General features: G+C 62.2%; 2 protein-coding genes across 4 annotated transcripts; one reads left to right on the top strand and one right to left on the bottom strand.

Annotated features, from left to right (window-relative positions):
* The first annotated feature begins 3,618 nt into the window (after nt 1-3,618).
* On the top strand, nt 3,619-9,149 carry THPO (thrombopoietin). 2 transcript variants are annotated; one of them, XM_064665998.1, is made up of 6 exons: nt 3,619-5,864; nt 6,720-7,170; nt 7,969-8,096; nt 8,166-8,252; nt 8,451-8,615; nt 8,721-9,149. In XM_064665998.1, exons 2-6 carry the CDS (start codon nt 7,131-7,133, stop codon nt 8,901-8,903), a joined length of 603 nt encoding a protein of 200 aa, XP_064522068.1. In that variant the 5' UTR covers nt 3,619-5,864; nt 6,720-7,130; the 3' UTR covers nt 8,904-9,149. The 2 variants fall into 2 exon arrangements, with proteins under 2 accessions (XP_064522068.1, XP_064522069.1); XM_064665999.1 differs by lacking the exon at nt 3,619-5,864 and having other exon boundaries at nt 6,146-7,170.
* Nucleotides 9,150-9,479: 330 nt separating this feature from the next.
* On the bottom strand, nt 9,480-11,983 carry POLR2H (RNA polymerase II, I and III subunit H). 2 transcript variants are annotated; one of them, XM_064666000.1, is made up of 5 exons: nt 11,811-11,965; nt 11,360-11,443; nt 10,545-10,638; nt 10,101-10,184; nt 9,480-10,008 (listed from the first exon to the last, which is right to left on the bottom strand). In XM_064666000.1, the coding sequence occupies exons 1-5, from the start codon at nt 11,881-11,883 to the stop codon at nt 9,891-9,893; spliced, it is 453 nt and encodes a 150-aa protein (XP_064522070.1). In that variant the 5' UTR covers nt 11,884-11,965; the 3' UTR covers nt 9,480-9,890. The 2 variants fall into 2 exon arrangements, with proteins under 2 accessions (XP_064522070.1, XP_064522071.1); XM_064666001.1 differs by lacking the exons at nt 10,101-10,184; nt 10,545-10,638 and having other exon boundaries at nt 11,811-11,983.
* Between the last annotated feature and the right edge of the window lie 298 nt (nt 11,984-12,281).

The raw sequence follows: 12,281 nt of genomic DNA, 5'->3' as shown, positions 1-12,281 counted from the left end.
CTGCCCTGAGCATGGGGTACCCCCGGGTGTAGAGCGTTCCCACTCACATGCCAGCCCCAGGGCATGGGGAACCTGAGGGATCGGGCTTGGAACTAGGTGATCATTAATGTCCTTTCCAACCCAACCCAGTCTATATGATTCTATGATATAACCCTCCCTCGGGGCATGGGGCACCTTCAGAGGCTGGGCATCTTGGAGACACAACACCCACTGTGGAGACACCACCATCACCATTCACACCCCTTCCCTCAGACCTTGGGGTGTTTCTGAGCACTGGGCATCCTCGATATGCCCCCATTCACATGCCCCTCTCTGAGGCCATGAGCCCCCCAGGGGGTCCCTCATCCACATAAACCACCTTGGGAATAAGGCATTTGCAGAGCACACCCATTCAAATGCCTGTCTCCTCAATCCATATACTCTCCCTGGCATGGGGCATCTACTGGGCACAGAGCATCCTGGGATCTCCCCATCCACACAGTCCACCCTCAGTCATGAGCCCTTCCAGGACTCATTGCCCCCCTCTCTTGGGCATGAAACATCCTGGGGACTCCTCCACCCACTCAGACCATTCTCAGGCCACTTGGCAGCCCAGGCCATGGGGTACTGCAGGGCACTGTCCATCCACAGTCCCATGAGGAACACGGACCCAATGTGGGACAGACCTCTCCCCCGCATCCCGCCCTTCTACGGGACTATGGATCCTCCATCCACTCAACACCCCTGAGCATGGACTCCCAAATTAGCCCACCCCCACCCCCCAATCCACACTGCACTCTGCAAAGTCATACACCCCCCACAGCTTGCAGCTTGTGCCCTTGACATTCCTAAATTCCTCCAGCCGCCACCCACCCTGGGCAGAGGAAGGCTCCAGAGTGAGACCCTGGGCTCCTTCTCACCAGTGACAGTGGCTGTGGGGGCACAGGAGCCCGGATGCCTGGGTTCCCTTGCCCAGGGTTGGAGGGGGCAGCTGGGGTGGGGAAGGGGCTGTGAGAGCAGCACCCAGCACCAGCCCCACTCTTCACCCACATGTGCCTGGGCTGGCCACGGTGGCAGTGGTTGGCAATGAGTAGACACCATGGAAAAACCTGTGGAAAGCATCATCCAGCTGGGTAAACTGAGGCGTGAATTTTGGGGAGGGGGAGCCGGTGAGGAGTGGGGCTAGTGTGTGTCACCCATGTCCCTGTTGCCACCCCTGTGTCAGGGAGGGGCTGAGGGTGGTGGGTGTGTGGCAGGCGGGCACCCGGTGTGGGGAAGGCGAGTGGAGACGGGAGGAGGGGGAAGAGCAGGACTGCCAAAATCAACTCTGGGCGGTACAAACACCCGGCCAGCTGTGTGGTGTAGCTAGGGAAACACAGCACAGCTGGAGCACAACAGGCCCCTGCCTCCCCAGAAGACTCCTCCTGGGCCTCCCCACAGCCCGCTGAGTGACTGGAGGGGCTGCAGCCCACTGCCCCACGCCCCCAGTCCTAGCCCACATGGGATTGCTCATCCCCAGCTCACTCATGGCTGCCCCATCCCGTTCCGTGTCCCAGTTTGGCACATGTCCCCATGCAGTGGGCACCTCTCCCAGGGAGGGCAGTGGGGCACAGGGGCTTGGCCATGCTGGAGACCTGGCCCTTGGCAGGAGCTGGCAGAAGGCAATGAGGAGCAGCTGGGGTTCCCTGGGCAGGACAGCCTGCCAGCATTGCCAGGGCTGGGACACTGCCAGGACCACAGGCATCCCCCCGGGCATGGCTGTGCCCGACACCCTGCTGCTTGCAAGCACTTTCTGCAAGCAGGAACCATGCCAGGCAGCATGGCACCCCTTGTCCCTGTTCCCTCCTTGCTGTCCTGAGTAGTGTCACTGACCTGTCCCCTCTCCTCTCTCCTGGTATCCTCGCTGGCTTGGGATCCAGTGACATGGAGGGCAGGGGAGGGTTGGGGTCTGTGTGGCTGTGCCAGCGTTGCTGCACAGTGCCCACTGCAGCACGGCAGCGGCTCTGGGGATGGCGGAACGCGAGCAGGGCTGAGCAGGGAGGAGGCGGGTGATGACTCCCAGCTGTCCTGCCGGTGCCAGGAATCCAGTGCTGGCTCTGTGCACCCAGAGCTCGTCAGTCTCCTGGCTCGTCTGCAGGACATGGGGAAGCAATGGGGGAAACTCCCTCCCTTTTCCTAGGGAGAGGAGGGAGAGCCAGGGAACCCTCCTGCCTGCAGCTCTCCGCATGGGGGAATCCGAGGCACGGGGTGGCAGCATGAGGGAGAGGGGGGCTGCAAATGTATCCTGGCACTTCCAGGCTGGGACCAGGTTGGTACACTGGCAGGGGGCCTGACAGGGCAGGTGGGTGCTGGGCATCCCTGCCCAGGGAGGGGGCACAGCCACTGTAGTGGGAGCACATGGGCAGGGAGGAAATGGATGCCCCAACTGTGCCTGGAGATCATCCACAGCCTGATCTGCCCCTGGAAATGCCCCCCCCCCATCAAGGGGCAGGGGTTGCTTGCCAGAACCTGGGGGGGGTCCCTGTGCTCTTGGGGAGGGGGTGGTGCCTGCTGAGGGTGGCGCTGGGAAAGGGTCCTGGTCTTGCCAGCTGCTTCCCAGCGCCTGCACATGTGTGTGAGCAGCAGTGCCCTGCACAAAGGCAGCTCTGAGGCTCCAGAGCTGGGCCTGACTCCGGCACATCCCCAATGGGGCTGCCGGCTACGGGCAGCTGGAGCTGCACCAGAATGGAGGCAGCTGGCCATGGTCAGCCCCAACCGCCCCGCCTGGCACCCACACCCCTCTGCCACCTTTACCCAGAGCGGGCACTGGCTTGTCCCCCTTGGGAAGGTGGTGGTCCCACGAGCTGTCATTCCAATCTCAGCAAGCATGGGTAGGACGCTCCACACGTGCCCCCCAGAACAGCCTGCAGTGCTGCCAGGGCTTCGTGGGCACATGCCCTGCCCAGTGGTGAGGGTCTTATGAAGGATTCCAGAGGGTCGTGGTGCCAGGGCTGTACCATGCCTGGCACGGAGGAGTTGCAGCAGGCCCTCACCCGTGCTCTGCCTCATGCAGTTCCCATTGTCTACCCTCATTAGCCGCTGCCTGCTCGCGGCTTTGAACATGAGCCGGGCTTGGGGCGGCAGGAAGGAGCCTCTACTCCCCAGGGATGGGGTCATGGCGAAACTGCATGCCCTAGCCCCCTCTTCCCACAGCTTCCCACTGCCTCCTGGGCACCCCAGCGCCCCTCCAGGCACGAGCCTGGAGATGGGAAGGCATGTGGGTCACCCCTTCTCTCCAAAAAGAGCCCCCCTGGACTGACCTGCCTTGTCATGGGGCGTGGAGAGCCATCAACCTCCCCAAAGCTTTGTGCTGAGTGTGGCTTGTGCCGTGTCTAATCCCCCCGGCCTCACACACACGCGGCGGGGCGGGGGGGGCTGTCGTAATGGGTGGAAATATCTCATAATTCACGTTGGACACAGGGATTACAGCCGTTCCGGCAATATTTGCACAACTGGTAGGCGACTTACAGGGCTGGGCCGTCCCAGACGAAGGCTAAGGGGGGTCTGGGGATTGAGGGGGTTTTGGGGGTGGCAGGTACAGGAGGGGAGGGTGCAGTTTGAGGGGTGGTGGAGGGGGGAAAGTGGTTGTTTTCTGTCTGTGAACAAGTGGAGTTTATTACAGAGGGTGTGTTGCTGGCACGGTGGGAATGGCTGGGGCTCTTGCCTTCATCCCATCCTGCTGTGGTGGCCATGGCTTGGGGAGCAGAACGGAGACCCCAAAAAAGTCTTGTCTGCCATGCCAAGCAGATCCTGGTAGTGCCCTTGAACACCACGCCTGGTCCCAGTGCCCCATCAATGCCACAGAGCTCCCTACTCACAGGAGCACCCAAAGGTGCTGGTGTCTCTCTGGCCCCAAATGTCCCCTCCTCAAAGGCTTTGTGGGGTGACCCCAGCAGGAAGAAGGTGGGGGGCATTCAGGGCATGCGGGGGCCTTGTTTGGCATGGGGATTAGCAAGCTCCCAGAAGCGATGGTGGTCTCCCCCCTCCCCACCGGACATGCAGGCAAATATTTGTGCCCAGACTTCGCAGGACAGCGAGAAGGAATTTCATTCTTGCGCCCACCTGCGGCTCGGCTGCCTGGCATTAACCCCTTCACCACTCCATGGGATGGAGGGAGAGGGATGAGGTGCCCTCCCGGCACACCCCGTGCCCCGTACTGAAGTGGGGAGCTCAGCTGAGGAGCAGGATGGGAGAAGTGGCACAGTGGAATCACCCCAGGTGCCGGCAGAGCCACTGGCACAAGGTACCCTTGCCCAAAGCAGTAGCTGGAGGGTTCACCCAGGGGCATCCTCTGGGAAGCACCCAGGGCTTTGTGCTGCAGTGCTGGGCAGCAAGTGGCCTGCGGGGAATTGGGAAAGGTGGGAAAAACTGTGCCAGCCTTCATCCCCAAGCTGCAGCACCCTGACCAAGGTGCCCCTTGCAAGTCCCTTTGCCCAGCGTCACGGTGCTCTCCTGGGACAGCTGTCTGGGAGCAGTTCGAGGAGGATTTGCCCGCGGATGTTTATTGCAATTTGCAAATATAGAAAAAAAGCCCAGAGGATCCAGGAGGGACCCTGCTCCCGGGGGCTGCCCGTGCCTGGGGAGGGGCTGCCCGGGCAGAGGGTCCCCCGCTGCCTGGCACCCCCAGAGCCCCGCTGTGCTTCTTTCCCTGGCCCCGGGGCCAGCTGTGCCCTGAGCAAACGGGGCTGTTTGCTCATGCCGGGATTAGCCGCTCCCTTTGTTCCTTTGACTTTCTCTTTCCTTTATGCCAGACCCTTTTATGGGGGCTTCAAAGGGGGCTAGGACCCCCCTCCCTGCCCCTGGAAGGCTAGGTTTGCTTCCCATGCTACTCCGGCCTTGCACTGATATCCTCGGGGTGCCCATGGAGCACATCTGGGTGGCCCGCGGGGACAGCAGCTGTGCCACCGATCCACAGTCTCCCCCCTAACCTGGCGTCTTCCCCCTCGTCCTCCCCCCCTTCCTTGACTCCTGGCACCTCCTGCTGTTTTCAGCACCTTGGCAAAGTGGGTGCGAACGGCTGCCCCTGCAGCGGGATTCCCGGCACTTTGCACCCTGTAAGGAGAGGTGGGAAACTTGGCACCGGGATCCGGCCAGCTGTGCAGTCCCTCAGCCCCGCCTGGCTTCCTGTCCCCTGCCAGAGCCCTGGCTGCCTGGACGGAGCCCCCGCATCTTTCTGGGGTTCCTGTGCCTCACTGCCCCCGCATCCCCTCCCTCCACAGCACACAGCATCGCTGGAATCGGGCTGGGGCCCGCAGCCGGAGCTTCCCCCCCACATCCTCCTCTGCCCCTCTGACACGGACAGCAAATGCAGGCATTGCCCTTTCCAGCAGAGGAATACCGGGCTGCCTGTGGGTTCGGGCTGACACTGCCCGATAGCTTCTGGCATGGCTGAAAAGGAGCATTTTGGAGTGAAGGGACTATTGTGTGCACCTTAGGGTGCCTCAGTGACCATGGGGACCCATTAGACCTCCAGTTTCCAGTTGCCCTCCAGTTTCCCCCGATGAAATTTTGCCTAATGAAGAGGGAATGCAGGGCACCTGGCATCACCAATGGCTTTGCCAGGGAGGGATGGGGACACAGGCATGGAGGGAGCATGGCAGGGACTGACGTGGGGCTGGTGATGGGACTGGGGCCAGTGCTGGCAGAGGGGTTAAGGGTGCTGATGGGTGTGTTTGCAGCTTGTCACGTCCGCAGAGGGCCACGGCCGTGCAGGGGAAGCCTGGAGGTGTTTGACCCCGGTGCTCACAGGTCCCGTTGCTGCCAGCTGTGCCCAGGCGGGCTGGGCTGCCAGTCTCATCCCTGGAGCTGTGGCACCCACTGGACCCTCCATCTGGGCACCCCATAAGGTGGGCTGTTGTGGGCTGAGCAAGGCTTGGAGCAGGCGGAGCAGGGCTGGGTGTTTACTCTGACTGTTGTCACCCGGCCAGGCGCTGCTGGGAATTGCCGGCCGCAGGAACAGGGGTGGGAACATGCAAGAGTGTGCGAGAGCCGGGGTGTGAGAAGGAAATGCACGGGCTATGGGGAGACTGGGAGTAAGAGGATACGGGCTGGGAGCGGGGTGTCCCCCAAAGGGAAGTGCGTGGGAGGCTGCTGGGGCGGGGGGTTATCTGGGCGCGTGGCCTGACGCGTGCCAGGGGAGTGCGCATGTGCACACGTGGGTCTGAGGGTGCACGTGGGGCGTGTGTACCGTGTGCCATTATGGACACGCACGTACACATGGGTATGGGGCTCTGCACCCAGAGTGCCTGGTGGGGGCTGGCTTTGCTGGGGAATGCCATGGCCATGTCAGGGCCTGGAGCTGAACAGACCCCCAGTACTTCTCCCACCCACCCCACTCCCAACCAGTACCCCCAGTGAAACAGCCCTGGGACCATGCACCAGCCAGATCCTTGTGCTCCATTACCCTCCCCAGCTTAGAGGGGTCCCTGTGCATCACAGCCACCCCAGGGATCTCAAGCTCCCCAAGTTGCCTCTGGGTGATGGATGTAGGGGTCAGACCTGGGTGAGGGTTACCAGGGATGGGGTCTAACTCTGGGAAAAGGTCACCAGGGATGAAGTCCACCTCTGGGAGAGGGTCACCAGGGACAGGGTTCACCTTTGTGAGAGGATCTTCAGTGGCTTTCATACCTGTCTGCCACAGCCAGGAGCTGATGCTCCTGGGGCTGTCCAGTGCAGGGTCACTGATGCCATCCCTTCTGCAGGTACCAGGGCCACCCCCACCCCCTGGACAGGCACAGCAGAGGCACTGACCACCGAGGCGCTGGCTGCCAAGCGCTCAGGACAGGGGCCAGGTGACCAGACGCCGAGGGCGCCCAGGGACGTCTTTCCCTAGCCCAGAGCCAAGGGAGGAAGCGGCGGGAGGCAGGAAGCCGTCCCCCGGGCCCGGGGCCCCTGCTGTGATTTTGCTCGAAGGTCAGCGGCGACACAACAGGAAATCGTGCTGCCTCGGCTGGGCGGCCAGGCCGGAGCCGCAGAGCCGCGCTGTCCCGGGGCCGCTCCCGGCCTCCGGCCCTCCGTCCCGGCTGGGCGGCTCGCGGGGAGCCCGCGCCAACACTGCCCTCCATGGAAGGGGGACGGGAGCCGGGGAGCAGCCGCTGGCCCCAGGGCGGAAGATGCAGGGCCGAAGCCCCCAGCTGAGCATGGAGCTGAACAGTGAGTGCGCGGCTGAAAGGGGGGACGGGAACGCAGGAAGGGACAGTGGAGGCTGCGGCCCCAGAGCCAGAGTGTGCCCCGCGTGATGAGCCCCACAGGTGGGCATCAAACCCTAAGGGTGGCTTTGGACTGGTTGGACCTGGCCACCACCAGCATGTGAGGGCAGCCAAGCATCTCTCCCTGCTCATCCTAGGCAAACAGGCTGCGTTGAGGGCTTTTGGGGACAGGTGCAGTGTCAGGGCAGGCAGCGAGGCAGGAGGACGTATGGAGGGCCTGTGGAGAGGAGATGCCTGTTTCCAGGATGGGCAGTCCCTGGGCACAGCACCACTGGGGGAGGCAGTGCCGGCAGGAGAGCACTCAGCCAGGGCAGCAGCAAGGACCAGATGTTCCCTGTGGGACATTGCAGGCCGGGATTCCCCGAAGCGCACGTGACACCCAGAGCTGCTCTTGGCATAGATCTGGAGGGCTGGCCCTGGTCTGGACAGGGAGTGGAGCTCCACTCCTTTGCCTGGAGCAGGGCCAAAAAACCTGGCACAGACATGGCTGTGGGGCCCCTCGGCACTCACCACTGGCACACAAACCCCAGCTCTCCCCAGTGAGCAGTGGGCACCTGTGCTGACTGACCAGAGGGCAGTACCAGGCCCTCCTCAGCCCCCAGACCTCTCCCTGCACTCCCACCACAGAGTCATAGAGGCTACCACTGGGATGCAGAGAGGGCTTGCCACTGCAGGCATGGCCCTGGGCTGGTACTGCCCAGGGAGGGTGGCACAGTGCCCAAGGTAACCCCATCTTCCCCAGGACTGCTCCTCCTCACATCCTTCCTCCTGCACGTGAAGGAAGACCATGCCAGCCCAACACGGCTGGTCTGTGACAACAGGCTCATCCAGAAGTACATCCTGGAGGCCAAAGACATGGAGAAGAGAGTGGTGAGGATACAGTCCCCCCCAAAACCCAAGGAACACGCACAGCTCCTCAACATCTCCTCTCCCCAATAGGGCCAGTGCCAGGCCCTGCCTGTGCTCAGCTGCCCTGTGGTGCTGCCCTTGGTGGACTTCAGCCTCCAGCAGTGGAAATCCAAATCGGTGAGAGGGGCTGGGATGAGGGTGCTGGCACTGGCATGCCCACTGGACCGGAGAAGGCACCTTGGGTTGGCACAAGCACCAGAAATGCTGAGCAAGATGCCTGTGGGCATATCTGGTGGCATGGGGGGGTAGAAGACCCCATTCAGACCTAGGGTGGGCACAGGAATGGGTCAGGCCACTCATTATTTGCTCCCCCAGAATGAGACAAAGCGGCGGGAGATCCTGTGTGACCTGGCCCTGCTGGTGGGTGCTGCCACAGGGGCCCTGGGCCAGGTGAGCGAGGAGTGCGGGGCCAGGCAGCTGAGCCAGCTTTACCAACATGCCAACTCCTTCTTCCTGCTCCTGCAGACCTTCAGCTGGGAGGTAATACCTTCCCACATGAGCCAGTCCACCATGGCACAGGTGCCAGCTGGGCTGGGTGGGGTACAATGATGTTTGTCACCCTTCTGTCCTGCTCTCGCCCCTCAGGCAGGACACTGGGAGCTGAGCTGCTCCCCACACTCCATGGAGCAGACCCACATCACCAGTGTCTTCCTCACCTACCGGCAGCTGGTGCAGGGCAAGTTGCGCTTCTTCTTCCACGACCTGGCCAAGGTCTTGTGCAAGCAAGGACAGGGGGGCAGCAGAGACCCTCCATGCGGGGCCCAGTGAAGCTGCACACAGGGTTCACCCCAATGTGACTTTAGAGAAATCCTGCTGGACACTGAGCTGTGCTCTGGGTGCCCAGGAAGATGCCCACAAGGAAAGGGTTGGCTCCTGTTCCTCAAGTCTTCGGAGACCATGCAACCCACAAAGGCAAAGAGCAACACCCACGTGCTGGTGGGCACAGGCCCTGCTCCCACCTGGGCAGGCACCTCTACTGTGAATGCTTTTCGATTAAAGAGCTATTTTTCTAAAGGGTTGTGTGTGTCCTCGCCGGGCCCGGGGCAGGAGCAGCCCCTCTGGGATATGCTCCCAGCTTCTGCTCCCTCCTGTGGCAGCCACCACCACTGCACAGACCCCCGGCCCGGCCCTGCACAGGGCCTGAGCTGCCACTCCTCACCCCTGGCACCCACCTGCCTCTCCCAGCCCTAGCACAATCTGTACCTGGAGTGGTGGCAGGTGGAGAAGAGCCCAGGGCAGGTGTGGACTCCTCATCCTTTCGGAAGTGGCAGAGGCCCCCTTTGTGCCCTGTGCAGGTGTATCCACTCCCTACCAGCCTAATCTCTCAGCAAGCAGAGCCAGGAGTAGAAAACATCCCAGTTTAATCAAAACCAAGTCAGCCTGCCTTGGGATGGCTCCTGAGGGAATGGTCCCCAGGCCCTCGGCAGGCAGGCAGCTGTCCCAGTCTGGTTGCCCCTGGCCAGAGCCAGGGCTGAGCCTACTGTTGAGCACAGGAAGGTGGAGGTGAGGAGATGCCATCAGGCAGGACCAGAGTACATGGCACTGTCTCCACTTGGACGTCAGGCACCTCTCTCCTTCCAAACAGAGCTGTGGATCCCAGCAGGAGTCAGAAGAGGCTGGGATGAAGAGGGGGACTGCTCCTTCCTCCCCAGCCCCAGAGAGGCTAGGAAGCATGGATGCTGTGTCAGAATTTGGGGTCTCGGGTCTCCTGTTTGCTTGCCAGCAGGATGTCTGTGGGGCAGTCATGGAGGTGTGCTAGAAGGCCAACTTCTTCATCAGAAGGTAAACACGAGAGTCCACCTCAAACCCGTGCAGGTTGTTTGCGTCTCCCTGCAGCCGCATAAGCAGCCCCCCATAGGACACGTAGGCAGAGCTGGGACAGGAGAAGAGATATGAGAACAGAGAATCCCACGGGAGACCCAAGCTGAAATCCCAGTGCCCCCCACACCACCCCGGGGCACTCACAGGCGTGTGGCCGCCTCTGTGGAAGTCTCGTCCCCTTCAATCCGGTACACCTTGCCATACATCACGTACTCAAACTGGTCTGCCCTGCAACAGCACAGCATGAGGTCACCAAGGGATCAAACCTGGGCAGGCCCCCAGCTCAGTGTCTTCTGGGAGAAGGTATCTCAGAGTCACAGAATCAATCAGGTTGGAAAAGTTCTTTGAGATCATCATTGACCGATCGCCACCATGTCAATTAGACTATGGCACTCATTGCCATGCCCAGTCTTTCCCTAAACACCTCCAGGGATAGTGACTTCACTATCTCCCTGGGCAGCCTGTTCCAATGTTTAATCACCCTTTCTGTGAAGAAATCCCTCCTGATGTCCAGCCTGAGACACCCAATCTCAGCACTCCCCCTCTACCCCCGCGCATGCTCACGTGGGTCCCAGCTGGGCCCTGTACCTGGACGGCCGGTCGTCTGTGGGGTTGTACTCGCCGTCATCCAGGGTGCCGTCCTCATACAATGTGCTGGCGATGACCAGGCGGAATTTGTCCCCTGGGAAGAGGGCAGAGGAGAGGTGAGAAGGTGGAGGCACAGCCAGAGCAGCAGCAGCCACAGCCAGAACTCAGGGTGGTGGTAAACAGCCACCCTGGCAGGTGTTTTACTTGTGATATAAAAGCCCTGCCCCTGCTGCCAGTCCTCCACCAGGACTGTGGGGAACGAGTGAAAGGTCACACTGAATCCTGTGCTCCCCTATTCCCCACATCATGGAGGAGACCAGAGCCACCAGGACACCACTTCTGGTGTTTTTGTAGGACACGGCAAGATATTCACAGGGAGAGTCCCAGAGAACTTGGCTGGACCCTGGGCAGAACTATGACCCCTGCAGCACCAGTTCCAGCTCTTCTGTGCCTCACTGAGGGCAAATTCTCTTTTTCACCCATTTAGTGTATCTAGCTGCAGAAGTTAATTTCAGGTCTCCCTTAAAACTTGGCATCAGCAAGTGAGACATTTTCCCCAGACATCTCTGGGGAATGGGACAGAGGTGAGTCTAAACACACACAGAGTGGTGAACCATAACCCAGCTCAGCCCCAGCACATTGGGAGTGCCCAGAAGCTCCTGTGACCTGGGACAGCACAGGGGTCCAAGGAAGTCTGGGACAACTCATTTCTTGTTCACAGCAAATTCAGGCTCCATCCTTGGAGTGCCTCTCCAGCCTACCCCACCACAGCTGACACCGCTGACCCTCTCTGGACTACCAGCCTGATGGCTTACCGAGGTCCACTGGGTAGATCTGGATGTTCACGTCCAGGATGAGATCCATCTTGAAGGACTCACTCTCGCAGTGCAGGCGAGACACTAGGGAGAGCAGCAGAGTCAGGGATCAGTACAGAGAACATCCCCAGGGGCTGGGTGGGAACAGGGCCCCCTCCCCACCCCTGTCGGGCATCTGAGCTGTTTGGGGGTGGATACGGGGATGGATGCCGGAGCCTGGGAGCTGACGGAGGTGTGCACAGGCAGAAGAACACGGTGGGGCGGGGAAAGAAGGGTTCCGGGGGTCGCGGGGCGAGAGGGGCACAGCAGCCGGGCTGGGGATGCCCTGGGGAAACGGGACGCTCCGGGGGCAGGCAACACGCGGAGGTGCCGGGGCACAGCGGCCACGGCCGGCGGGAGGAGCAGAGCGGGGACCGGGAGAGGCCGAGGGAGGGCGCGGGGCCCCACTCACCACGGTCGAACTTCTTGCCCTCGGGGTCGATGTCCTTCACGTCGAAGATGTCCTCGAAGAGGATCCCGGCCATGGCGACGGCTCCGCGTCCCGGCCCCGCTCCCTCTCCTGCTCTCTCCCGCTCCCGCCCGGCGCGCGCCGATGACGCGCCCGCCCTTCCAGCGCCGGGCGGAAGCAGCTTCAGGGTGGGCGGGGCGACCTCCCTGCCAGCACCGCGGCGCCGGCGGCGGGGGGAGCCCCGCGGTCCTAGTGCCCGCCCCAGTCCTGGTGCCCGCGCGGTCCTACTGCCCGCCCGCCCCCGCGGAGCCGGCAGGGGGCGCTGCGAGGCCGCGGATGGAGCCGCGCGCGCCGCGGCCCCGCCCCCGGGGAAGGAGCGGCCCCGGCAGCGCCCCCGTGCGGCTGGTCCGGGGTGTGCGGGGGGGACCGGGGGGTCCCCGATGGAGTTGGGGATGTCCCTGTGTGGGTCCAAGT

Source organism: Pseudopipra pipra, chromosome 10 (genome assembly GCF_036250125.1).
Source record: "Pseudopipra pipra isolate bDixPip1 chromosome 10, bDixPip1.hap1, whole genome shotgun sequence".
NCBI classification, from domain to species: Eukaryota; Metazoa; Chordata; class Aves; order Passeriformes; family Pipridae; genus Pseudopipra; species Pseudopipra pipra.
Note: the sequence above shows the minus strand (reverse complement) of the source record. Positions and strands in the feature narration are given on the sequence as shown.